Source organism: Equus caballus, chromosome 10, assembly GCF_041296265.1.
Source record: "Equus caballus isolate H_3958 breed thoroughbred chromosome 10, TB-T2T, whole genome shotgun sequence".
In the NCBI taxonomy this organism is placed as follows: domain Eukaryota; kingdom Metazoa; phylum Chordata; class Mammalia; order Perissodactyla; family Equidae; genus Equus; species Equus caballus.
The window spans coordinates 21,293,089-21,320,316 of NC_091693.1; the positions used below are offsets into that span (position 1 = coordinate 21,293,089).

At 48.1% G+C, this 27,228-nt stretch overlaps 1 protein-coding gene and 1 pseudogene across 1 annotated transcript; both read left to right on the plus strand.

Annotated features, from left to right (window-relative positions):
* Positions 1 to 1,546: 1,546 nt before the first annotated feature.
* Positions 1,547 to 9,297, plus strand: LOC102147499 (myeloid cell surface antigen CD33-like; annotated as a pseudogene).
* Positions 9,298 to 19,099: 9,802 nt separating this feature from the next.
* On the plus strand, positions 19,100 to 26,870 carry LOC100066644 (sialic acid-binding Ig-like lectin 10). Its single transcript, XM_005596449.4, is given in 12 exon segments — positions 19,100 to 19,468; positions 19,548 to 19,931; positions 20,072 to 20,356; positions 20,668 to 20,715; positions 20,845 to 21,108; positions 22,714 to 22,761; positions 22,890 to 23,147; positions 23,233 to 23,517; positions 23,803 to 23,896; positions 24,035 to 24,059; positions 24,062 to 24,151; positions 26,101 to 26,870. Coding segments are annotated over 12 exon segments (2,085 nt in total). The 5' UTR covers positions 19,100 to 19,431; the 3' UTR covers positions 26,368 to 26,870.
* The last annotated feature ends 358 nt before the right edge of the window (positions 26,871 to 27,228 follow it).

Consider the following 27,228-nt stretch of genomic DNA (forward strand, 5'->3'; position numbering starts at 1 on the left):
AGCTGGAAGGGCTTGGGGTTTCTGTGCCTCCTCAGGTGTTAGAGACGTTCTCAAGGACAGAGAGAAAGTCTGTCACATTGTCCCTTTGACTCCACTCCCCTGAAAGGACTAGACACTCAAGATGTGGTTGTCGTGCTCAATCACTCATTAATCATCACTTCCTTTACCTGGAGATGGGGGGACCCTTTCCATCTTTCACACCTCGGGTTTCACCCACGGGCCCCTCCTGAGTCCCACACCTGGTGGAACTGACCCTCCGGGGCATCTAGAACCTGTGATTGGCCAGGCAGTGCCTGCTTTCCCGGTGTGGACAGCAGAGGGGAGGGACAGGCTGGTGAAAGTCTCAAATGTCTATCAATAGGAGAATAAATGAAAGATTACAGAATATCCACATAATAAAATGCTACTTAGTAATCAGACATTGTGAGCTACAGAAACATGCAACTTCATCCATTTCAAAAATCCTATGCTGAGTGAGAGAAGCTAGAGACAAATGAGTGCATTTCTAGGAAATTCTCAAATAGACAAAATTAATTCATCCAGACAGAGAGTATGTCAGTGGTTGCCTGGGGTGGAGGTGGACGTGGAGGTGATGAGCTGTGATAGTTGTGGGTTATCCTTTCGGGGTGGTGGAGACGTTCTGTCTCCTGATCATGGAGTCATAACTGGGTTGTATACATTTGTCAAAATCCACAGACATGTCACTTTCAAGTCGGTACATTTTGTATTATGTAAATTATAAAGTTTGTTAAAGAAAAACAATGAGAACTCACAGAACCTTCCAGTCCATGAACATGATTTAAGTTCCTTGACTGCGAAAGCAATTGTATCGGGTTTCCACTTTCTGCTACATTGTTACTCTTTTTGACAACCTAAAACTGGTGTTATTTTACTTAGGGGAGACTCACTTCCACATAGATCAAATGATGGTGCAAAATCTCTCTCTGCGAGGAAAGTCGAAGGAACAGTTCTCGAGACCCAACTGTATTTGAAAGATAATATGAATGGCGGCAAATGCAATTATGTCGCAGATGTCAAGGATTTGCCAGACCCGCAAGACACAGAGTGAGATGCAAAACCGCGTGACCTGAACCCAAAATTTTACCTGTGGTTGTAGGTTCCACTCATGTTTGCTGGAAATACTACACCTTGTGAGACACTTACAACTGTGAGAAGTTGGTTTTCACGACCGGACATGCTCATCTCTACGACAAAGATCTAAGAAAATTTGCTCCAGTCCACGCAACACTGAACAGCAGCATTCAGGGAAAAGAAGTTCCTCTGCACTGGCTCCTAGGACATCTGTTCTCCCTGAAGTTTTCCATGAAGATGCTGCACGGTTATAATTTTGAAGATGCCATTGCAATTTCACGAATCCACATACAATAAGTAAAAACAAAACTTTTCCATACTCCTATTTTTAGAAAATAACCAACATCCTACCAGGACACACAGCAGACTCCCCAGTGGCTGCAGCTCTGAAGCTCAACAGGACTGAGTGTTTGGGGAGGAAGTGACTCCACTGGGTGGGGAGCATCTCCTGGGCATGGAGCAGGTCAGTCAACTCCCTTCTTGTCTCCAGCCTCCCCAACACAGAGATGCTCACTAAGTGTTTGGAGAATGAATGAATGAATGAATGAATGAATGATTGTCTGCTACCTGCACGTCACCTAGGACCCCCTTCTTTTCCTTGGCCCTAGAGCATCACACAGACTGTAAGGAATCCTACACCTGGTAGGATCTGCTCCCTGGTGTAGACAACACTGCTCAGAAAAGCACCTCAGATGGGAGGTCGTTAGAGACTCACCGTGTCCCCATGCTAGAAGGAATCCCTGTGATTTTGGCAGGGCATGGGATCTGATCCTCATCTGCTCCCCTCTGGGTCGTCTCAAAGTGTCTGAGCTGTGGGCTGTCCACCCGCTCTGGCAGAGGGGGACAACCTCTGGCCTGCAGTTCCTCTTCTGTGAATGACCAAGGTTGTGGGCTCCTCCTGTTTCCTTGGGTCTCCCGACAGCATCCCCTCCCTCTCACCTATTTCTCTTTTTACACCCAGAATGGACATCCAGAACCCTCCAACTCAGAGATGCTGCTGCTGCTGCCCTTGCTGTTGGCAGATGAGTGGGCCGAGGGAAGAGGGGGTCAGTGGGGTGAGGTCTCTGCCTGCCCATCTTTTCCCTGCAAGGTCCTAGGCTCAGAGTGAAATATTTGGGCTGCAAGTACAGGAGTCAGTGACGGTGCAGGAAGGTCTGTGTGTCCGAGTGCCCTGCACTGTCTTCTATCCCCAGGAGGGCTGGAATGACTCTACCCCAGCTCATGGCTACTGGTTCTGGGAAGGGGAAAATCCATGCCGGGATGCTCCTGTGGCCACAAACAACCCAGATCATAAAGTGCAGGAGGAGACCCAGGGCCGATTCCAACTTTTGGGAGACCCCCAGCCCTACAATTGCTCCCTGGACATCAGAGATACTAGAACGAGGGATAATGGGAAATGCACTTTTCAGGTGGAGACAGAAAGAACAAAATGGAATTATAAATCTAACCCTCTCTGTGCATGTGACAGGTAAGGAGTGGGCTCCAGGTCACACTATCGGGGAAGGACCTGGGAGACACAGGGCAGAGCTGGGGTGGGACCCTGCTCATGACAGGATGTGGGGCTACAGTGTGTCAGAGCTTAGAGGGAGCAGCTGAACCAAAGTCTGAGGATTCTTTAAGGGCCACACCTAGGACCCTCCCTCCTAATCCCCATGTCTCCCCTTCTCCTCACCAGCCATGACCCACAGACTCCACATCCTCATCCTGGGGATCCTGGAGTCTGGCTGCCCCAGGAACATGACCTGCTCTGTGCCCTGGGCTTGTGAGCAGGGCACACCCCTCCTCTTCTCCTGGACATGGGCTTCCTCACCTCCCTGGGCCACAGGACCCTCCTTTCCTCGGTGCTTACCCTCACCCCACGGCCCCAGGACTTTGGCACCAACCTCACCTGTCAGGTGAAGTTCCCTGCTGCTGGTCTGACCTTGGAAAGGACCATCCAGCTCAACACCACCTGTGAGTTTGGGGCCAGGACACTCACATCCCTGAGGTGTTGGGGGCAGGAAGGCCATGCTGGGGACCTAGAAGACACAAGCTCTGCCCCTCCTGCATTTTTGTGGCTTCAAGTGGGGGGTGAACTTATCTCCCCCCATCCCTTCCTCTCACTGCAATGGGAATCCCCTTTTCTCATCCTAAGTTCCTCAGAGGACCCAGCAATCAGTGTCTGCCTAGGGGATGGCGCAGGTAGGAAGGAGCCCCCTCCTGGGCTATAAGGAGCAGGACCTTTTCCAGCTCAGGGGAGGGCGGGTCCCTGCCTCACCCTGGACTCACCCCGGTGACCAGAGAGCCCTTTGTGGGTGAACCCAGTGGTCCCTCCCACCCTCAGCCCCAGTGGCCTCTGTGAGCAGCTGTCCCCATCCGCCCCTCACTCCCCTCAGACTTCACCCCACCTCGGCTCCACAAGGAGAACAGGGCAACATTCCCATGGCAGAGCCTGCCTCTCAAGGCCCCTCATCTTCAATCTTTGGACAATTGCTCCATCCTCGACTTTTTATTTTCCCTAACAATCATTAATTTAAGTATTTTTGAACAAGTAATATAATCACCTGTCCAAAACTTCAAAATGCACAGCAGAGTCTGTCCTCAGATGCCCGGTCTCCTCCAGGGAAGTGACCAGTGTCCACAAGCTGCTCTCAACCTTGACTGCTTCCCCTACAGGATCTCAAGGGTCCTTTGGTGTTAACAGCACAGATGTCCTCATTCTTCTCCCTGACAGTGGAGTTTTCCGTGGTTTGGATGGATTCCGATTCTGCATCTTCTGTTCATGGGAAAATCATGGTGTTAAGTTTATTCAACCAACAGCAAGGCTGCAATCAGCAATCTCCTGTCTCCTGTCACACGTGTGCGTTATGTCTGTGGGATAAATTCCAACAGCGAAAGAGCTGGATCACGTGTTCTTTCTGTATCGAGACCTACGGCCGCGTTGTTATCCAGCTAGGGCGGAAAAGTTTACATTCCCAACACGGAGAGCTGAAAGTGTGCTTTCAGCAACCCAGTATGGGGTAAAACCTTCACTTTTGGCAGTAGCAGGTGAAAATCAGTATCTCCCTATAGTTGTTTTTATTTATATGCATTATTTTATTATTGAGGAAAAATTCACTAAAATTAAAGTCACTATTTGATCCATTTGCAAGTGTAAAATAGTTGGTTTTCAGTACATTGACAATGATGTCCAACCATCACCTCTATCTACTTCCATCCATCAATGTTTTCATCACCACAAGGAGAAGCCCTGTGCCCGTGCCACTCTCCGTACTCCCCTCCCCCAGCCCCTGAAACCCCTACTCTGCATTCTGACTCCATGGATTTGCCTATTCTGGACATTTCATATAAGTGGACTAGTACAAAATGTGAGTTTTTGTGTCTGGCTTCTCTCACTTTACAAGAGTTTGAAGCTGGATCCATAAATCTTGTATCAGTAAATCTTTTTTTTTAATTTCATTTATTATTTTTTTTTTTGAGGAAGATTAGCCCTGAGCTAACATCTGCTGCCAATCCTCCTCTTTTTGCTGAGGAAGACTGGTCCTGAGCTAACATCCGTGCCCATCTTCCTCTACTTTATACGTGGGACGCCTACCACAGCATGGCTTGCCAAGCGGTGCCATGTCCGCACCCGGGATCCAAACCTTCAAGCCCCGGGCCGCCGAAGCGGAACATGCACACTTAACTGCTGTGCCACTGAGCTGGCCCCTTTTTAAAAAAATTATTAGTTTATTTAATTTATTTATTATTGAGTTCATAATGGTGTACATCAATGTGAGATTTCAGTTGTACATTATTTCTTGACTGTCACCACATAAGTGCTCCCTTTCACCCCCTGTGCTCATCCCCACCCATTCCCCTGGTAACCACTGAACTGTTTTCTTTGTCCATGTGTTTGTTTATTCTCCACATATGAGTGGAATCATCTGGTGTTTGTCTTTCACAGACTGGCTTATTTCGCTTAGCATAATTCCCTCTAGGTCCTTCCATGTTATTACAAATGGGATGATTTTGCCTTTTTTATAGCTGAGTAGTATTCCATTGTATATATATATACCACATCTTCTTTATCCAATCATCGGTCGATGGGCACTTGGGTTGCTTCCATGTCTTGGCTATTGTGAGTAATGCTGCAGTGAACATAGGGGTGCAGGTGTTACTTTGGATTGCTGATTTCAAGTTGTTTTGGTAGATACCCAGTAGCAGGATAGCTGGATCATATGGTAGTTCTATTTTTAGTGTTTTGAGGAATCTCCATACTGTTTTCCATAGTGGCTGCACCAGTTTGCATTCCCACCAGCAGCGTATGATGCTTCCCTTCTCTCCACACGCTCTGCAATACTTGTTACTTTCAGTCTTAGTGATTATAGCCATTTTAACAGGTGTAAGGTGGTGTCTTAGTGCAGTTTTGATTTGCATTTCCCTGATGATTAGTGATGCTGAACATCTTTTCATGTGTTTATTGACCATCTGTATATCTTCTTTGGAAAAATGTCTGTTCATCTCCTCTGCCCATTTTTTGATTGGGCTGTTTTTTTTTTTATTGTTCATTTGTGTGAGTTCCTTCTATATTATGGAGATTAACCCCTTGTCAGATACATGATTTGCAAATATTTTCTTCCAATTGGTGGGTTGTCTCTTTGTTTTGATCCTAGTTTCTTTTGCCTTGGAGAAGCTCTTTAGTCTGATGAATTCCCACTTGCTTATTTTTTCTTTTGTTCCTCTTGTCTGAGAGGACATGGTATTTGAAAAGATCCTTTTTAGTTAGATGTCAAAGAGTGTACCACCTATATTGTCTTCCAGGAGTTTTATAGTTTCAGGACATATCTTCAAGTCTTTGATCCATTTTGAGTTTATTTTTGTGTATGGCATGAGATAGTGGTCTACCTTCATTCTTTTGCATGTGGCTGTTTAGTTTTCCCAACACCATTTATTGAAGAGACTATCTTTTCTCCATTGTATGTTCTTGGCACCTTTGTCCAAGATCAGCTGTCCGTAGGTGTGTGGGTGTATTTTTGGCCTTTCAGTTCTGTTCCATTGATCTGTGTGCCTGTTTTTGTACCCGTACCATGCCGTTTTGATCACTATGGCTTTGTAGTACATTTTGAAGTCAAAGATTGTGATACCTCCAGCTTTGTTCTTTTTTCTCAGGATTACCTTAGCAATTCGGGGACTTTGATTGCCCCATGTGAATTTTAGTATTCTTTGCTCTGTTTCCATGAAGAATGTCATTGGGATTCTGATAGGGATTGCCTTGAATCTGTAGATTGCTTTGTGTAGTATGGACATTTTAACTATGCTTATTCTTCCAATCCATGAGCAAGGAATCTCTCTCCATCTCTTTAAGGCATTATCAATTTCTCTCAGTAATGTCTTATAGTTTTCATTGTTTAAGTCCTTCACCTCCTTGGTTAAATTTATTCCTAGGTACTTTATTCTTTTAGTTGTGATTGCAAATGGAATTGTATTCCTGAGTTCTCTTTCTGTAAGTTCGTTAATGGAGTATAGAAAAGCAACTGATTTTTGTAAGTTGACTCTGTACCCTGCAACTTTACTGTAGTTGTTAATTATTTCTATTAGTTTTCTAATGGATTTTTTGGGGTTTTCTATATATAAGATTATGTCGTCTGCAAACAGCGAGAGTTTCACTTCTTCCCTCCCTGTTTGGATTCCTTTTCTTCCTTTCTCTTGACTAATTGCTCTGGCCAAAACCTCCAGTACTATATTGAATAGGAGTGGTGATAGTGGGCATCCTTGTCTTGTTCCTGTTCTCAGGGGGTGGCGCTCAGTTTTTGCCCATTGAGCGTGATGTTGGCTGTGGCTTTGTCATATACGGCCTTTATTATGTTAAGGTAATTTCCTTCTATCCCCATTTTGTTAGGAGTTTTTATCATAAATGGTTGTTGGATCTTGTCAAATGCTTTCTCTGCATCTATTGAGATGATCACGTGGTTTTTATTCCTCAATTTGTTGATGTGGTGTATCACATTGATTGATTTGCGGATGTTGAACCATCCCCGTGTCCGTGGTTTGAATCCCACTTGATCCATGATGTATGGTCCTTTTGATGTATTGCTGAATTCAGTTTGCCAAAATTTTGTTGAGAATTTTTGCGTCTATGTTCATCAGCTATATTGGCCTGTGGTTTTCCTGTTTTGTGCTGTCCTTGTCAGGCTTTGGTATCAGAGTGATGTCAGCCTCGTAGAATGTGGTAGGACGTGTTCCATCCTCCCTAATTTTTTGGAATGGCTTGAAAAGGATAGGTATTAAGTCCTCTCTGAAAGTTTGGTAGAATTCTTCAGGAAAGCCATCTGGTCCTGAGGTTTTATTCTTTGGGATGCTTTTGATTGCTGTTTCAATCTCTTTCCTTGTGATTGGTCTATTCAGATCGTCTGTTTCTTCTTGACTCAGCTTTGGGAGGCTATAAGAGTCTAACAACTTATCCATTTCCTCTAGGTTATCCATTTTGCTGGCATATAATTTTTCGTAGTATTCTCTTATAATCCGTTGTATTTCTGCGGAGTCTGTTGCTATTTCTCCTCTTTCATTTCTGATTTTGTTTATTTGCGCTTTCTTTCTTTTTTTCTTTGTTAAGTCTGACTAGGGGTTTGTCAATTTTATTTATCTTCTCAAAGAACCAGCTCTTTGTTTCACTGATCCTTTCTACTTCCTTTTTTGTTTCAATGGCATTTATTTCTGCTCTGATTTTTATTATTCCTCTCCTTCTGCTGACTTTGGGCTTTGTTTGTTCTTCTTTTTCTAGTTCAGTTAGGTGTAATTTGAGATTGCTTATTTGGGATTTTTCTTGTTTGTTAAGCTGTGCCTGTATTGCGATGAATTTCCCTCTTAATACAGCTTTTGCTGTGTCCCATATGAGTTGGTATGGCGTGTTATCATTTTCATTTGTCTTCAGATTTTTTTATTTCTCCTTTAATTTCTTCAATGATCCATTGCTTGTTCAGTAGCATATTCTTTAGTCTCCACATCCTTGTGCCTTTCTCAGCTTTTTTCTTGTAATTAATTTCTAGCCTTATAGCATTATGATCAGAAAAGATGTTTGTTATTATTTCAATATTTTTAATTTGTAGAGGCTTGCCTTGTTTCCCAACATATGACCCATCCTTGAGAATGTTCTGTGTGCACTTAAGAAGAATGTGTATTCTGCTGTTTGTGGATGAAATGTTCTATATATGTCTATTAAGTCCAACTGTTTTAGCTTTTTGTTTAGCTCCACTGTTTTCTTGTTGACTTTCTGTCTGGATGATCTGTCCAATGATGTGAGTGCAGTGTTGAGGTCCCCTACTATTATTTTTGATATCTTATTTTAGGTTTGTTAATAGTTGCTTTGTGAACTTTGGTGCTCCTGACTTGGGTGCATAGATATTTATAAGCCTTATTCCTTCTTGATGTAGTGTCCCTTTGGTCATTATATACTGCCCCCTCTTTGTCTCTCTTTACTTCACTTATCTTGAAATCTACTTTGTCTGATATAAGTATTGTGACACCTGCTTTCTTTTTTTTGCCATTAGCTTGGAGTATCGTCTTCCACCCCTTCACTCTGAGCCTGAATTTGTCATTGGAGCTGAGATGTGTTTCCTGGAGGCAACATATTGTTGGATCTTGTTCTTTAATCCATCTTGCCACTCTGTGTCTTCTTATTGGAGAGTTCAATCTGTTTACATTGAGGGTGATTATTGATGTATGAGGGCTTAATGGTGTCATTCTGTCACTCGTTTTCCGGTTTTCCTGAATTTCCTTTGTCTCTCGTCCTGTGTGTTTTGGTCTACCCGTTAGCTTGTGCAGTTTCTTATGCTGTGCTTCTTAGTTTTTTCCTTATTTATTTTTTGTGTGTCTGTTCTGCTTTTTAGTTTTGGGCTACCCTGAAGTTTGTATTCAGAATCTCATGCATAACATAGTCCATTTTCTGATGGCCTCTTATTTATTTAGTCTAAACTGACTCTGTCCCTTTCCTCCTCCCCTCCTAAGTTATTACTCTCATATCTTATTCCAATTTGTGTTGTAAATTTGTGGTTAAAATGACAAGATTGTCTTTGTTTTTGGTATTTTCCTTCCCTTTAGCCTAATGCTATGCTTGAATATTTGCTATCCTATTCTGATTCTATCTGTCTCCTTACTCTGTGTTTTGTGGCCTCTTTCTCCCTTTTTGTTCTTTTTTCAGGTATGAGGGCCTTCTTGAGGATTTCTTGTGGCTACGAAGTCCCTTAGCTTTTGTTTGTCTGGGAAAGATTTAACTTCTCCCTCATACCTGAAGCATATTTTTGCTGGATAGAGTATTCTTGTCTGAAGATTTTTATTTTTTAAAGTTTTGAATATGTCATTCCATTCTCTCCTAGCTTGTAAGGTTTCTGCAGAGAAATCTGCTGAAAGTCTGATAGGAGTTCCTTAGTTATTTTCTTCTGCCTTGCTGCCCTGAGTATTCTTTCTTTGTCATTCATTTTTGCCAGTTTTACTGCTATATCCCTTGCAGTAGGTCTTTTTACATGGACAAATCTAGGAGATCTGAAAGTTTCCTCCACACACATTTCTCTCTCATTCCCTAGATTTGGGGAGTTCTCTGCTATTATTTCTTTGAGCACTTTCTGCTCCATTCTCCTTCTCTTCACCTTCTTGGATACCTATAATTCTTATGTTGCATTTCCTCATTGAACCAGATATTTCTCAGAGACTTTCTTCATTTATTTTTAGTCTCAGTTCTCTCTCCTCTTCTGTCTGGAGCATTTCAACCCGTCTATCTTTGATTACGCTGATTTGCTCCTCTACGATGTCCACACGAGCATTCAGGGAATCCGTATTTTGTTTTATCTCTTCCATTGTGTCTTTCATCTCTAGTATTTCTGATTGATTCTTCTTTATAGTTTCAGTCTCTTTTGTGAAGTAGCTCCAGAATTCATTGACTTGTTTGTCTATATTCTGTTTTACCTCATTGAGTTTTTTAAAGATAGTTATTCTGAATTCATTGTTGTTTAGTTTACTCATGTCTGAGTCCTCAGGACATAATTCTGGGTATTTATTGTTTTCCCTCTAGTCTGGAGTTTTAACGAACTGATTGAGGCTGGAAGTATGGGTTTCGCCCATTGTGCTATTATTCGGTTGCAGTTACAGCCTATCGCCACTGGGTGGGGGTCGAGAGCAGCGCATTCTGAGCCCTCTGCCTTCAGCCAAGATGGGGCAGCAAAGTGCAGGTCAGGGAGGCGGGGGTGTGCTTTCTCTTACACACAGTTCCAGGTTTCCAATCAGCTCTGGCTACCTGGTCTCCTGGGGTCTTGGCTTGATAAGGTCACCCCCCCCCCCACCCCGACCATGAAGCCTTTTGCCCTGTTAGAGGGCTTCCCTCGGCAGCGATCCCAGGCTTTAGGGGAGGGAGTCACGTTCTCTCTTACCCCATTCCAGCTACTCCAAAGGAGTCTCCAGCCTCTCCGCCCTCTGTCGTTTGGCTGCCATGACTCTCCGAGGATTCCTGTGCTATTAGGATCTTTTCTGTTGGAATATGGTTGCTCCTGTTTGTTGTATGTTGGAGGGGAGAGAGTCCCCGGCAAGCTCACTCCATGACACTCTCAAAAACTCCAAGGAGTTTGCATTTTTTCCTAAATATAATGAGAGGCCACTGAAATCTTTAAGTAAGAGAGTGACTTGGTCTGATTTATATTTTAAAAATAACTCTCTATAAACCAATGTTACCTCATTAAAAAATTAACTAAAAAAAAGAACTGTGGTGGCGTCTGTGTTGAGAATGCACTATGGAGGGAGCAGAAGCAGAATAAGGAGAATCATGGCTGGATGGCTGCTGTCGTGCAGAGAGTGATGCTGGTGGCTTGGACCTGGACCATAATTTCCAGTTGAGGGTGGGTTTTCTGTCCAGGGGGCAGGTGGAAATGTCAGAGGTGTATTTAATTGTCACAACTGGGACAGAAGGGTGCTACTGGTGTCTAGTGGGTAGAGATCAAGGATGCTGTTCAACATTCTCTAACACTCAGGACGGCCCCACTGCCCAAGAATTATCTGACTCAAAATGTCTACAGTGCTGAGATTGAGAAATGTTGGATTACAGTAACGGTGGTGGAATTGGAGTAAGTGGATAGTTTATTTAATATTTAAAAAGTTGAACCGACGGGTCTTGGGGACAGGTTGTATATGGGAGTGAGGCAAAGGAAGACATCAGAATCATGCTGGGTAAGGGCAGATGTTGGTACCTCATAACAATGATATTCAGGCTGCTGAAGAGGAGGTTGAGGTGAGAAATAGAGAGGGCTGCACGTTCATGTGAAGCATGTTAGGTCTGAGATGTGCATTACCTATTCCCATACAGATGTCAAATAGACAGGGAAAGGTCAGGGCTGAAATATAATTTTATGAGTCGTCAGCATATTTCTTTAATGCTATTGTTGTGTGATTTGCGATCATTTGCTTTGGTTTGTTTTTTTAACTTTTTATTTTGAAGCAACTATATGCTTACAGGAGGTTGCAAAGAAATGAACAAGGAGCTCTCATGCACTCCAGCCTCCCCAACTGTTATCTTACACAACTATAGTACTATGTGGGAATCAAGGAGTTGACATCAGTAGTGCAATTCTGATTGCCAGTCCCAATTGGGGCAGGGGGTTTCCAACACCACCAGGCAATTCTCCAGACTCTAGCCAGGGGTTCTATAATTCGACTCAATTCCAACACTGTCTACTTGGAGATAGCATCAGATTCCACAGGTTAAAGGCTCAGTCCCACAAGACTGTCCTTCCCTTCCCCATTCAGACACCAATCTCAAATCCAGGTTGTCACCTGTGCTTCTGACCAACTGGCTGTAGATTGGAGGTTCCCACAATCCCCTCCTTCGGTATGATTAATTAGTTAGCATGGCTCACAGAACTCAGAGAAACATTTTACTTACCAGATTAGCGATTTATTATATAAAGATATAACTCAAGAACAGCTATGATACCAGTCAACACAAGGTTGACATAAGGGAAACCATAGTGTAGAAAAGAAACCATATTGTAACTTTGAATGACCTCTGATTAACTAAGCCACGCATGCTCTGTAGATTTTATGGACCCTCCCAGATGCTATAAGATGATAACTTTGTTCTTCTGAGTTCCTTAGGAATGTGATCACCTCCAGACAGAGAGTCTGTGCTGATGGCCATCATCAATGACAACTTAAAGATCAGGATATAGGCAACTGCTCCAGTCTCTGATGCATATCCAGTAAAACAAAAGACTGTCAGCAACTGAGACCAGATGTCTGCCCCGACCTGGAGATCTTATGGAGGCCCCACTGGGATCAGGTCTATTTTTCAGGGACTGTTAAAATTTGGGTTGTCTATACTCCTTATCCTTCTGATTGGACACTTGATTATAAAATGTGCTTTTTAGATGTTGAGAAAGACACAAAAGTCTAATAATACAAAGATGTCAACCTGAGGCCGGGAACAAGAGAATATTCCCAAATGAATGTTAAACCATGTCATTCCTCTAACCCAGATCTATGCCCAATTCAGCAGGAAGAAGCTAGATCAGTCGTCACCCCAAATCCATCAAGAATGAGGAATACCAAAGAATAAGGGGGATTGAAACGAACAGAGAGTTAGTCATTGATGATTAAATAGCTAGGAACTATAGGGTTTTTTTTCCTTTTTGCTTTTAGCTGTTTAACCTGCCCACTGTTAACTGTGCTGTTTAGGCAATATGCTATCTGAGTCCCACTAGGTTCCTATAGATAACTTCTCCCTGGAGCCTGGATCACCATGATAATGGGTGTGTCAGCTGTTCTTCAGGAATTAGGACCCCTTGTCCACTTCAGGCCAGTTGAGACCACCAACTCATCAACTGGGCCCACACAGATATCCAATAGGCGATCTTTTGATGTCAAGAAGCTAAAAACTCCAACCTCAGGTCATGCTAATGCCGCCATTTTGTGAACATGGCTCCTATGAAGAGGCATGGAGTCTGACTACGCTTGCACAGATCATCAATTACCTCACCTCTCCTCACCTCCAATCTTCTATCTCCACATTTCCGACCACCTTGCCCCCTATCCCATAAATAGCCCTGAGTCCCTATTTTTAGGGAGGCAAATTTGAGACTTGTTCTCACTTCCTTGCATGGTTGAGTTGTGATTAAACTCTGTTTCTTTTGCAATCTCATCATCTCAGTATTTGGCTTTCTAGGCAGCGAGCAAAAATGAACTTGGTGTGCTAACAGCTAGGTGGAAGAGATGTGTAGGGCAAAGTATGGGGAAAGGGAAAGCTTCCATGCTCTCTGTGGGAGCACCACTCTCCAACCCAGAGGCTCTCTGAACCCAGTCCTTTTGGGTTTTTATGGAGGCTTCATTACATAGCCATGATTGATTAAATCATTGGCCATTGGCAATTCATTCAACCTCCAGCCTCTTTCCTCTCCCCCTCCGTGGAGGCCAGGGGTGGGACTGAATGTTCTAACCCTCTAATCACATGGTTGGTTCCCCTGGCAACCAGCCCCCATCCTTAGGTACTTTCCAAAAGTCACCTTATTAACATAAACGCAGTTGTGGTGGAAAGGTGCTTGTTGTGAATAACAAAGCATCCATTTCACCTTTATGGTTCTGAAGTGATTTCAGGAACTGAGGACAAGAGACCAAATACTATAACAAAAGATGTTCCCATTGCTCTTATTGAAGCCTGGTACCTAGGGGTAGCGTAGATATTAAACCAATTTGCTGTTTTTCCTGTTTAACTTGAGGGGTGACTCAGGGGTGTTGAGGATTTGGGAGCTTGTTTTGCAGAATAAAGAGAGTGCCTTTGAAGAGGTTGGAATGGCCCTCAGCAGCTGTTGAAGCCCAGAAGTCAGATTGCCCAGGGGCATATTGGAAGCGACCCCTTTGTTTCCCTGAAGCTCCTCCTGCCACGCCCCTTAGCTCTATAAAACCCCCTTGCTTTCTGTTCTTGGGGAGGTGGATATGAGTGAACCCAGGCTCCCACCTACTCGTTTTGGCCTATTCAAATAAATCTTTCTCCATTTTTAAGCACCAATGTCTCAGTGTTTGGTTTCCTATGCATCAGGCACACACACTTGAGATTAAGAGGGTCAGTATCATTATTGCTCAGGAAATCTCAAGAATTTGGGGAAATGTGAGCCAGGAACCATGGACAAAGACCAAAATAAATATTTATTATAAACCCCAATATCACAGGCAGCATGTATTTTTAAAGTCATGGATGAAATAGGACATTGAGGAAAAGTGGTCCCGATGCATTCCAAGATTTAGGAGTCAGAGGAAGAGCCATGAAGGGAGATGAGGAAGTATGTCTAGAAAGATCATGGGAAAAGCGAGGAAGTGTGGTGTCCTCTGTACATTAAGTGCAGGCACCTTCACAAAGAATAAGTGGATGGTGCCCCAGGATGTGAGGAAGGTAGCAGTTCTAGGTGACATGGAAGCCAGACTGAAGCATTTCAAGAAGGAATTGTTACCGTACCAGGTTTGTTTTTCCCACCACCCAGAAAGCTAAACACCGAGACGACAAGATTGCAGAAGAGAGAGGATTTTAGTCACAAGGCAGCCATGTGAGGAAGCAAGAGCATGAGTCTCAAATCCACTTCTTCAAAAATGAGGGCTCAGGGATATTTATGAGGTAGGGGGGCAAAATGGTCTGAAATGTGGAGATAGATGATTAGACGTGAGGAGAGGTGAGGTAATTGATGATCTGTGCAAGCGTAGTCAAGCTTCATGGGTCTTCGTAGGACACATGTTCATAAAATGGTGGTGTTAGCATGATCTGAGGGTGAAATTTTTAGCCTCTTGATGTCAAAAAGTCACCTATTGGACGATTGCACAGGCCCAGTTGATGAGTTGGTGGTTTCAACCGGCCTGAAGTGGACAAGGGGTTCTAATTCCTGAAAAACAGCTCACACACCCATTACCATTGTAATCCAGGCTCCAGGGAGATGTTATCTGTAGAAACCTAGTGGGAGTCAGATAACATATTGCCTAAACAGTACAGTTAACAATGGGTGGTTAAACAGCTAAAAGCTACAATCAGTAATTGCAAAAAGGAACAAAAGCTTTAATTCCTAGCTGCTTGACCATCAATGTCTAACTGTTTTCCAGTTTCAATCCCATTATTGCTTGGTCATTCCTCATTCTTGAGGGATTCAGGGCAATGACCAATCTAGCTACTTCCTGCTGAATTCGGGCTTAGATCTGGGTTAGAGGAATGAAACTGTTTAGCAGTGATTTGGAAATACTCTCTTGTTCCTGACTTCAGGTTGACATTTAGCATTATCAGAATTTTGTACCTTGCTCAACAGTTTTGGAACAACATCTAAAGGCACATTTTATAATCAACTATCTGACCAGAAGGATAGGAAGTATAGACAACCCAAATTTTAACAGTCCCTGAAAAATAGACCTAATCCCAGTGGGGCCTCCATCAGATCTCCAGGTGGGGGCAGACATCTGGTCTCAGTTCCTGACAGTCTTTTGTTTTGCTGGATATGCATCAGAGACCAGAGCAACGGCCTATACCCTGATCTTTCAGTTGTCATTGATGATGGCTACTAGCATAGACTCTGCCTGGGGGTCATCACATTCCTAAGGAACTCAAAAGAACAAAGTTGTCAACTTAGGGCATCTGGGAGAATCCATAAAATCTACAGAGCATGCATGGATTAGTTAATCAGAGGTTATTTAAAGTTACCATATGGTTTCTTTTCCGTAATATGGCTTCCCTTATGTCAACCTTGTGTTGAGCACGTATCAGAATGGGTGACTGAGGGGCCGGCCCAGTGGTGCAGCGGGTTAAGTGTGCATGTTCCACTTCGGTGGCCCAGGGTTCACCAGTTCGGATCCCAGGTGCAGACACGGCACCACATGGCAAGCCATGCTGTGGCAGGCATCCCACATATAAAGTGGAGGAAGATGGGCTCAGATGTTAGGTCAGGGCCAGTTTTCCTGAGCACAAAGAGGAGGATTGGCAGCAATTAGCTCAGGGCTAATCTTCCTTAAAAAAAAAAAGCATGTCCCACCAGCATTTCTGTGTGCCAGCCTGTTCTCCCTAATCTCTTAAATTTTCCCCAAATCCTGAATCGGAGAGACAGGTCTGAGGGCACAAGCAGGTCAATCTCACAGAATAAAGCTGATCTCTTCCCCAGAGATGATGCAGTAATTAATTGGCTATTTATGCACATTGGGCAAGAGAACCCCATTTTGTGCGGTAACATCAGAATTCACCACCCCAAAATGTGTCCCATTGGCTAGATTTTTTTTTTGTTTTTTGAGGAAGATTAGCCCTGAGCTAACTTCTGCCAATACTTCCTCTGCTGAGGAAGACTGGCCCTGAGCTGACATCCATGCCCATCTTCCTCTACTTTATATGTGGGACTCCTGCCACAGCATGGCTTGCCAAGTGGTGCCATGTCCACACCCGGGATCCAAACTGGTGAACCCCATGCCACCAAAGCAGAATGTGCGAACTTAACCACTGCGCCACCAGGCTGGCCCCTGGCTTGATTATTTTTAAGAACTAAAAAACTCCAGAGGAAACTTTGGCCTTTCCTCTAACTGCCTAAAAGAATTTAAGATAGAAAGCCCATCCCAGGAAGGAACTATCACCATAGAGAACTCTAGGTGGTCAGACAGGAAGGCACCCGGCAAGGCCCATTTTTATCAAAGTTAGATGCCCCAGCAAACATTTGTTTACCAAATATTTGCTTTTACATCTCCATGTAAATTGCCTTCCTCCCCTTTGAAGTCCCAAACCCCTACCCCCAACATCCTCCTTTGTCTTTAACTGAAGATGGTATTTAAGGTGGTGGCTTTGGCCAGTTTGGTGAGTTACTCAGATTTCCTGGGTTTCTCCCCTGTATAAGTGTTATTAAACTTTGTTTAGGGGCCAGCCCCATGGCCGAGTGGTTGAGTTCACATGCTCCGTTTCAGCGGCCCAGAGTTTCACCAGATCAGATCCTGGGGGTGGACATGGCATTGCTCATCAAGCCATGCTAAGGTGGTGTCCCACATAGCAAAGCCAGAAGGACCTACAACTAGAATATACAACTATGTACTTGGGGAGTTTTGGGGAGAAGGAAAAGAAAAAAAAGATTGTCAAAAGATGTTAGCTCAGGTGCCAATCTAAAAAAATTTTTTTAATTAATTTAATTAAAAAAATAAACTTTGTTTGACTTTCTCCTGTTACTCTGTCTCATGTCAATTTAATTCTTAGATCAGCCAGAAGGACCTAGAAGGTAGAGGAATCGTTCTTCCTCCCCTACAGTTTCAAAGGGATCTCTAACCCTGAGGGTGGCCCACATTCTTATGAGGGGTTGTGGGGCCTCCAGGTGAGCCTGGAGAGCCCCAGGGAGTCAGGCTTGGCACCTTTCAGCCCCAGGATGGCAGAGGGTCCTTCCTCCCTTCTCCAGCGGAGGGGGCAACAGGGAAGAGTGGTGTGGACAGACCCACGGAAGGACCGAGATGTTGCCATTCTCCTGGCCCCCACCCCAATGGGTCCCACAGAGGGGTGGAAATGTTCAAAGGCACAGTGGAGCTGGGCCTAAGCTGGGGGGTGCTCAGTTCTCAGTGCATTCAAGGCAAGCCCCCAGCAGGACGCAGACTTCCACCCCTCCCTCTCCTCTGTGAGCTCCGCAGAGTGGAGGGGGTGATGTCTCTGACTCAAGGACTCCCCTAGGAGACGGGAACCCAGTCCCCTCGTAGGAAGCCCAGGTTGGGAGGTGGGGATCCAGGGATCAGAATGAAGAGGAAGGGGTATGTTATGGACTGAATGGTGTCTTCTCCCCTCAAAATTCCTATTTTGAAGTCTTAACCCCCAATACCTCAGAATGTGACTATTTTTGGAGGAAGGGTCTTTAAAGAGGTAATTTAGTTAAAATGAGGTCATAGGATGGGGCCTAATCCAATAGGATTGGTGTCCTCATAAGAAGAGGAGATTATAACACAGACACAAACACACAGGGAAGACCATGTGAGGACACGGGGAGGAGACAGTCATCTACAAGCCAAGGGGAGAGAGGCATCAGAGGGAAACAACCCAGCTGACACCTCCATCTTGGATTTTCAGCCTCCAGAAATGTGAGGAAACACATCTCTGTTGTTGAAGGCCCCCGATCTGTGGCGCTTTGTCGTGGCAGCCAGAACAAGCGAACACAGTGGACGTGAGGACAGGGGCAGCTGGCGTTACCTCCTCCAGGAGACTTCCCTGACTTCACCAGGAAGAAGTGACGCTCCCCTCCCCCAGACCATAATGAACACCTGTGGCAGCATGGGGGGAGGGACATCTACGAGCACATTGCCAGTGCTTTTCCATTGCTAAGGATCTCCCTTTAACAAACTGGGTCCCCTTGAGGTCAGACACTGTGTCTGACTTCCCTGCGTGTCCCCCGTATGCAGGATGGCGCCTGCCACACACGAGGTCCCAGGACATGGAGGTCGAATGGAAGACCTCAGTGTCTCTATGTGTCCAAAACAGAGTCATTTCAAGCCGAGGGGGGCAACGTCTGGGGGAGTCTATCCCCCTCACTCCACATCCCCCTCACCTCTGGGTGCAGGTGCTCTTCTCACAATGGGTGTTACAAGCGAGTGTGTCCCACTGCGTGGCGGCAGAAAAAGAAGGGGAACTTGGGAAGTGGACAAAGGTCTTGGGGGTGGGTGTTCCTGGGGGACGGAGGTCAGAGAGCCCACCAGGGAGGATGAAGGGGTCGGATGAGACGAGGCCTAGGGTTGCCAGATGTAGCAGATAAAAATGCAAGGTGTCCAGTTAAATTTGAACTTCAGATACAAAGAACGATTCACTTTTTCAGTATAAGTATGTCCTGTGCAATCTTTGGGATATACTTCTACTGAAAAACTTCTTCGTTGTTTATCTGAAGGTCAGCTTTAACTGGGCATCTTGCATCTTATCTGGCAAGACCAGCCCTGCCCCCTCCCTCCCCTGCACCCACCACCATCACCGGGGGCCCCTGTAAGAAGGCCTCACTGGGGACTTTCACTTCTGCTTCCTCAGTGACCCAGGCCCAGCGGGGGTTGCCCCTGCCCTCCACCGGCGCCACAGCCAGGCCCCAGGGCTAGACACACTCCTTCCGCTCCCTCCCCAGAGGTGCCTGGGGAGGGTCCAGCTGAGTGAGCCCAAACACAGGCCGGGCCTCCAGGAAAGACTGAGAGCCCAAGTGGGCGAGATAGGGGTGAGGAGATACGAGAAGAGGAGAGGACCTCCAGTGGGACTCCAATCAGAAGCTCACTTCATGCATCGGTGCTCCGGGGCTCAGCTTCCGCCCGCCCGCCGTGGCTTCTCCTTCTGCCCCTGAACAGCATCTGCTGAAGGAGCCTGTCTTGGGGCCGGGCCAAGTGCCTCCTAACGCAGAGATGCTCCTGTCGCTGCTCTTAGCCTGGCTGTGGGACGGTGAGTGGGCCCAGGGCCAGGAGGGGCCCGGGTGGAGGCCGGGGCTGGGGACGCAGATTGAGTCTCTGTCTCGCCTTAGGGTCTCGGGCTCAGGCTCCAGGATTCCACCTGCAAGTGCAGGAGTTGGTGACGGTGCAGGAGGGCCTGTGTGTGTCTGTGCCCTGCAGCGTCTCCTACCCCCAATTTGGCTGGACTGACTCTACTCCAGCTCACGGCTACTGGTTCGAAGAGAGGACCCACTCGGGCACTGGTTCTCCAGTGGCCACAAACGACCAGAATCGACAGGTGAAAACGAGGACCCAGGGCCGATTCCAGCTCGTGGGCAGTCCCCAGAACCAGGACTGCTCCCTGGTCATCAGAGATGCACAGAGAGAGGACAGCGCGGCGTACTTCTTTCGGATAGAGAGAGGCATTTATGTGCAATTCAATTTTTTGCAAAACAAATTCTATCTGGAAGTGACAGGTATGGAACTGGCTCCAGGTGGAATGGGGTGGGACCTCTCCTCCCTCCCCACCCCCTGTGTCTAATACTGGGCAGGGGCTGTGGGGCATGGACCATCGGTCACCCCCTGGGGCTAGGGTCATACCCTGTCTCTGTCCCAGCCCTGACACAGAAGCCAGATGTCTACGTCCCCAAGACCCTGGAGCCCGGGCATCAGGTGGCACTCATCTGTGTGTTTAACCCAGCCTCTGAGGAATGCCTAGTCCCTACTTTCTCCTGGAAGGGCGCTGCCCTCTCCTCCCAAGAGACCAGTCCAAGAACCTCCCGCTTCTCAGTGCTCACCCTCACACCGAGACCCCAGGACCACAACACTGACCTCACCTGTCGAGTGGACTTCTCCCGAAAGGGTGTGAGCGCAGAGAGAACCGTCCGACTGAATGTGGCCTGTGAGTCTGGCCGAGGGCTGTCAGGGTCTGCAGGCAGGTAGGGCAGGCGGGAGAAGGGGAAAGACGCAGCTGGGCAGTGTGCAGCTCTCAGCGGGGCCACAGAGAGGGAGGTGTGGAGTCCTGGGACGCTGCCTCAGGCTGGGGAGCAGAGTGGGGATGCCAACTGGTCCTCCATGCACAAGTGTGTCTTTGGCACTCATTTGCCACTTGTCTTCTCCAAGGGTAGTCACACATTTTTTCTTCCCCGGGGTTCTCTCCAGCTGCGGGGACCCAACGCTCCTCCCCAATGTCAGCTCATAATCTCATTGCAGATGCCCCCAGAAACCTGGTTATCAGCATTTCCCAGGCCAACGCATCAGGTACTGAGAGCCTACTGGGGCAGGGCCAGGCCGGTCCTCTTTGGGGGATGAAAAGGTGTCAGGAGGGCAAGGGAAGCGGTGTTCCTCCCTGCAGCACTTCTCTTGTGCTCTCTCTCTCTCCCCTCACAGCCCTGAAGCCCCAAGGAAATACCCTGTATCTGGAAGCCCAGAAAGGCCAGTTCCTGCGGCTGCTGTGTGCTGCTGACAGCGAGCCCCCCGCCACACTGAGCTGGGCCCGGGACGACCAAGTCCTTTCTTGGTCCCACCCCTCAGGCTCCAGAACGCTGGAGCTGGTGATGCCCAGGGTGAAGCCTGAGGATGCCGGGCGCTACAGCTGCAGAGCGGAGAACGGGCTGGGCTCCCAGAGCCGCAGCCTGCACCTCTCTGTGCAGTGTGAGTGGGACCGACAGGTGCTTGGATTCTGGGAGGGGAGAAGGGTGAGGACGCAGGGGCTTGAGGTGGGGTCCCAGAGCTCTAAAGGGACCTTGAACCCCAGCCCTATGGGACTAAGGATTCAAATTCCAATTCCAACATGGGTTGGTTTTTTTCCCATACCACCAAGCAATTCTCTGTGACACCAGCTGGGTGCCCTACAATTCAACTCAATTCTGATGCTATCTACCTTGAGATTGCATCCGATCCCACGGGGCAAGGGCTCAGTCCCACAGGACTGCAACCATCCCTCACTCCAGACACCAATCTCAAGTCCAGGTTGTCGCCTCTGCTTCTGACCCATTGGCTATAGATCGGAGGTTCCCATGACTCTCTCCTCAGGTGCAATTTATTGCTACAGCAGCTCACAGAACTCAGAAAAACATTTTACTTTCTAGATCAGCAGTTTATTATAAAAAGATATAACTGTGGCGCAGCGGTTAAGTTCACAAGTTCTGCTTCGGCAGCTCGGGTTCACCGGTTCGGATCCCGGGTGTGGACATGGCACCGCTCAGCAAGCCATGCTGTGGTAGGCATCTCACATATAAAGTAGAGGAAGATGGGCACGGATGTGAGCTCAGGGCCAGTCTTCCTCAGCAAAAAGAGGAGGATTGACAACAGATGTTAGCTCAGGGCTAATCTTCCTCAAAAAAAAAAAAAGATGTAACTGGGGAACAGCTGGATGATGCACAGGGCAAGGTATGGGGAAAGGGCACAGAGCTTATGTGCCCTTTCCAGGCAAGCCACTCTCCCCGAATCCCTCCGTGTTCACCAACCCGGAAGCTCTCCAAACCCCATCCTTTGGGTTTTTATGGAGGATTCCTTACGTAGGCAGGATTGATTAAATCATTGGCCGTTCATGATTGATTCAAGCCCCTCTCCCCTCCCTAGAGGTAAAGGGGGTAGGAGTGAAGGTTCCAGTCCTCTAATTATGTGGTTGGTTCCCCTGGCAACCAGCCCCCATCCTTACCTGACCTCCAAAAGTTGCCTCATTAATATAAACTCAGGTGTAGTTGAAAGGGGTTTATTATGAATATCAAGACACCATGGGGCCGGCCCCGTGGCCGAGTGGTCAAGTTCGCGCGCTCTGCTTCAGTGGCCCAGGCTTTCACTGGTTGGGATCCTGGGCACAGGACCACGCTGAGGTGGTGTCCCATATAGCACAACCAGAGGCACTCACAACTAGAATTTACAACTATGTACTGGGGGACTTTGGGGAGAAGAATAAAAAAAAAAAAGGAAAAAAGATTGGTGACAGTTGTCAGCTCAGGTGCCAATCTTTAAAAAAAAAAAAGACACCTTTATGGCTTTTATCACTTAGAAAATTCCAAGGGTTTTAGAACTCTGCACCAGGGACGAAGACCAAATATATGTTTTTCTTATAAATCACAACGCCACAGGGACCAGCCTTTCTTCCCCATCTGTTCTCTTGAGAGGTTTGTGTCACTCAGTGGGGACCTCAGTATCCCCTCCCTGCCCCGCCCCCCCATCATCGCCAGGGACGGTTCCTTCTGCCCGAGCGAAGCCTCCGGCCGGTTGAGACCCCATGCTCTGTCTCTGTTGCAGATGCCCCAGAGAACCTGAGAGTGCTGGTCTCCTATGCAAACAGGACAGGTAGGAAAGGGGGACAGAGTCAGGGCCTCTGGGTGCCACAATGGGGGCCCAGGCATCTGGAATGTCAGCGTGCCAGTGGGTCCCTGTGCCCTCAGCTGTGCATCTGTCCTGCCTCTTCCCTCCCCTAGTCCTAGAAAGCTTCGGGAATGGCACGTCCCTCCCGGTCCTGGAGGGCCAAAGCCTGCGTCTGCTCTGTGTCACCCATAGCAACCCCCCAGCTGGGCTGAGCTGGGCCTGGGGGGGACAGACTCTGAGCCCCTCCCAGTCCTCAGACCCTGGGGTCCTGGAGCTGCCTCAGATCCAAATGGAGCATGAAGGCGAATTCACCTGCCGAGCTCAGAACCAGCTGGGCTCCCAGCACTTCTCTCTGAGCCTCTGTGTGCACTGTGAGTGAGGTGGGGTGGGGGGGGGGCAGCACCTGAGTCCTGGGGAGGGGAGCAGCACCGCTGACCTTCTCATCCCTCCCCACAGACCCCCCACAGCTGCTCAGACCCTCCTGCTCCTGGGAGGACCAGGGTCTGCACTGTGGCTGCTCATCCCGAGCCCAGCCGGCCCCCTCCCTGCGCTGGCAGCTGGGGGAGGCTCTGCTGGAGGGGAACAGCAGCAACGCCTCCTTCACCATCACCTCCAGCTCCTCCGGGCCCTGGGCCAACAGCTCCCTGAGCCTCAGCGTGGGGCTCAGCTCTGGCCTCAGAGTCAGTTGCGAGGCCACGAACGTCCACGGGGCCCAGAGAGCCACTGTCCTGCTGCTGCCAGGTCAAGGGGCCAACTGCATGCCCCCTGGAGGGCGGGGGCTGAGTGGGGCAGGAAACAGGGTCCTGTGGTCAGAGCAGGAGCTGGGGATGTAGAGGGGGAAATCCACATTGGAAGGCCTGACCCCTGGGCCTGGGGTGCAGCAGGGTTTCCAAGAAGTACTTGGAAAAGAATTGCAGGTCAGGCACCTGGAATGAGAGCTGGAAGTCTGAGGGTCTAGCGGGGGTGGGCATGAAGACCCACGTTGATGGGACGGGCTCAGAGACGTCTGACGGTTTCCTCGTGCAGATAAGAAGGGGCTCATCTCCAAAGCATTCTCCCATGGAGTATTTCTGGGAATTGGCGTCACGGCCCTCCTTTTCCTGTGCGTCATCCCCATCATGTGAGTTCAGAGCAGGAGAGCGATGGGGTCTGGGCCCCGGGAACTGGGCTGGTGCCGGGGTACACACCAAGGTGGGCTGGTTTCCTCAGGGTGAAGACTCTGAGGAGGAAATGGACCCCGGCAGGGACTCGGCCCCAGGCAGAGGCTCAGACCCCGGCAGAGGCTCCAACCCAGGCGGAGGCTCGCAGGTTCAGGGCCTCGCGGAGGAGCACCATCCTGGATTACATCAATGTGGTCCCTAACGCTGCTGCCCTGGTGAGTGGCCAGGATGGGATCTGCTGCCTTTTCTTCCCCTCCCCTAAATCCTGCGCCCCATCTCCGATTCCTGCACACGCTCCTCCCCTTCCCTGTCCCAACCTTCGCCCGAGGGACGTCCAGGTGGAAGAAGCTTGGGCGTGGGATTCAGATCCTGACTCTTGAGACCTCTGCGAAATCGCTCACTCCCTTCGAGCCTCCGTTTCTTCCTCCGCTTCCTTTCGAGAGTTGGTTTGAGGGTTAGAACGCGTCCGCTGGCTCCATAGGTAGCAGCTGTTCCATTATTACCACCATCAATAACTGATATACTAATGATTAACATCCTTGAGAGGCAGGACGTCTAATGATCGAGACGGGACGCTCTGAAGTCATCCTGCCTGGGTTCAATCCTGCTTTTGTTGCTACGTGTTCTTGGACAAGTCATGGAACTTTTCTGTGCCTCAACTTCTTTAAGATAGGGAGAATAGTGGTACCTACTAACTAGGATCATTCTAGGTGTTCAATATGCTCATACGGTACCAGTAAAACTTTTAGAATCGTACCTGGGACCTAGTAAGCGTTCGGTAAATGCTGGATATTTTCAGAAGAGAACATCTGTACGCTGACGACTCCAAAATTTACATGTCCCAGACTCACCCCTGAACTGGAGACTCATATGCAGCTGTCTAGGCAGCATCTCCATTTGGATGTCTAACCAAACCCATGGCTAACTACATCAGTCATGCTTCTCCATCCTCCCCATCTCGGCAAATAGCACTATGTCCGCCCAGCTGCTCAAGCCAAAGCCCTGCAGCCATCTTTCCCTCCTCTCTTCTCTATCACCCCACAATCAACCCATGAGCAAATCTCCTCTACGGTACAGCCAAACCACTTCTCGCCCCACCTCCCCGGTCCATGCACTGACATCTCTCCCCCCACACACCCCCGCCACCTGCTGTGTGTCCTCTCTGCTTCCGCTCACCACCACCCCCCACACCCCACTCCCTGCCCCAGTCTACTGCTCTGTACATAATATCCTTTTAAAACCCAAAGAGGCGGGGGCCAGCCCCGTGGCCGAGTGGTTAAGTTCGCGAGCTCCGCTTCCCACGGCCCAGGGTTTTGCTGGTTCAGATCCTGGGCACGGACATGGCCCTGCTCGTCAGGCCATGTTGAGGCAGTGTCCCACGTACCACAACTAGAAGGACCTACAACTATAAACTCACAACTATGTGTTGGGGCATTTGGGGAGAAAAAAGCCGAAAAAAAAAAAGAGGATTGGCAACAGTTGTTAGCTCAGGTGCCAATCTTCAAAAGAAACCAAAGAGGGGGGCCAGCCCAGTGGTGCAACAGTTAAGCGCACACGTGCTGCTTCAGCGGCCTGGGGTTCACCGGTTCAGATCCCAGGTGGGGACATGGCACTACTTGGCACGCCATGCTGTGGTAGGCGTCCCACGTATAAAGTAGAGGAAGATGGGCATGGATGTTAGGGCCAGTCTTCCTCAGCAAAAAGAGGATTGGCAGCTGTTACCTCAGGGCTAATCTCAGGGCCAATCTTGTGGTGGTCTCCTGTGCGTGACAGCACGTATGTAACTGCACATTGATAAAACTGTAGAGATGGAGCACAGATCCATAGTGAGGGTGAGGGACGGGAGGTGATAAGAGGGACCACAAAGGGATAGCAAGAGGGAGATCTTTGCGGTGATGGACCAGCTCTGTATCTTGATGGTAGTGGCTGCGCACATCCACCTGTGTAAGTTTGCAAGGGCTGGCATAGCAAAAACCACAGACTGGGTGCCTTAGTGACAGACATTTCTTTATTGTTTGTTCTGCTCCAAGATGGGAGGCAAGCTCAGCGAGAGCAGACTTTTCCTCCCTAACGTAACCCCAGGTCCTCAGTCAGTGTCTGGCGCACGGTAGGTGCTCAAGTATCTGTTGAATGAATGAAGGAAGGAAGGATGTTTTCCCCTTAGGCTCGGAATCGCAAGGACAAACCAAGCAGTCCTGCCCGGCCCCCACCTCCAGATGCTCACTGCCCGGAGCCCAGGAAGAAGCAGAAGGAGCTGCGTTTTGTTTCCCACGGTGGTCCAGGACCCAAATCAGCCACTCAAGCTCCAGAATCGGAGAACGACCAAAAGGAGCCCCACTATGCTGCCCTCAGCTTCCCAGGCTTCAGACCCTGGGCGCCCCGGGTGCCCAAAGACACCTGCTGGGAGTACGCAGAAGTCAAGTTCCACTGAGGAACTGGGGCTCACATCCGGGCTAGGGAGAAAGGCAGGGCGATGAGGATGAGGGAAAGAGTGCCAAAGCTCTCGCTCTCTTTTTAAAAAATCCCTCCAAGGATGGTTCATCCCATCCCAGACCTGAGCATCTGGCACAGCTCGATGAGTCTCTCTAGAGTGGCCTTCTCCGAATGCACTCTTCTGAGAAGCAAGGAAAAGCTCTTCCTCTGACCTACCGAGGCACCACCCTAGCCGATTACTCACAATCTCACAGCTTCTCAAAGGTGTGAGGGCCTTTAAAGATGCTTCAGCAGTCATCTGTGCGGTCAGCAAGCTAACCTCACGGGTCAAGCCTGGCCCCATACTTATTTTCGTACTACTCGTGAACTAAAAAACTTTTTACATTTGAAATACTTGGGGGCAGGGGAGGGGAATCAAAAGCAGAAGACTGCTTTGTGACTCGTGGAAAGGATACGAGATTCAAATGTCGGTGTCTGTAAATAAAGTTGTGTTGGAGCCCAGCCGTGCCCATCCTTTATGCACCTACCGTCTGTGGCTCATTTTATACAGGGTTGAGTCACCGGCCTGCAAAGCCTCAGATATTTAGCACCTGGGCTTCACAGGAAAAGTCTGCGGAATCCTAACCTAAAGGAAACTCACCCACTTCTTTCTACAGAAGAGGAAACAGAAGCAGAAGTCCAGAAAGAGTTCAAGAGTAGCCAAGGCAGGGGCTGGCCCGGTGGCGCAGCGGTTAAGTGAGCACGTTCTGCTTCGGCAGCCCAGGGTTCGCCGATTCAGATCCCAGGTGCGGACATGGCATTGCTTGTCAAGCCATGCTGTGACAGGTGTCCCACATATAAAGTGGAGGAAGATGGGCAT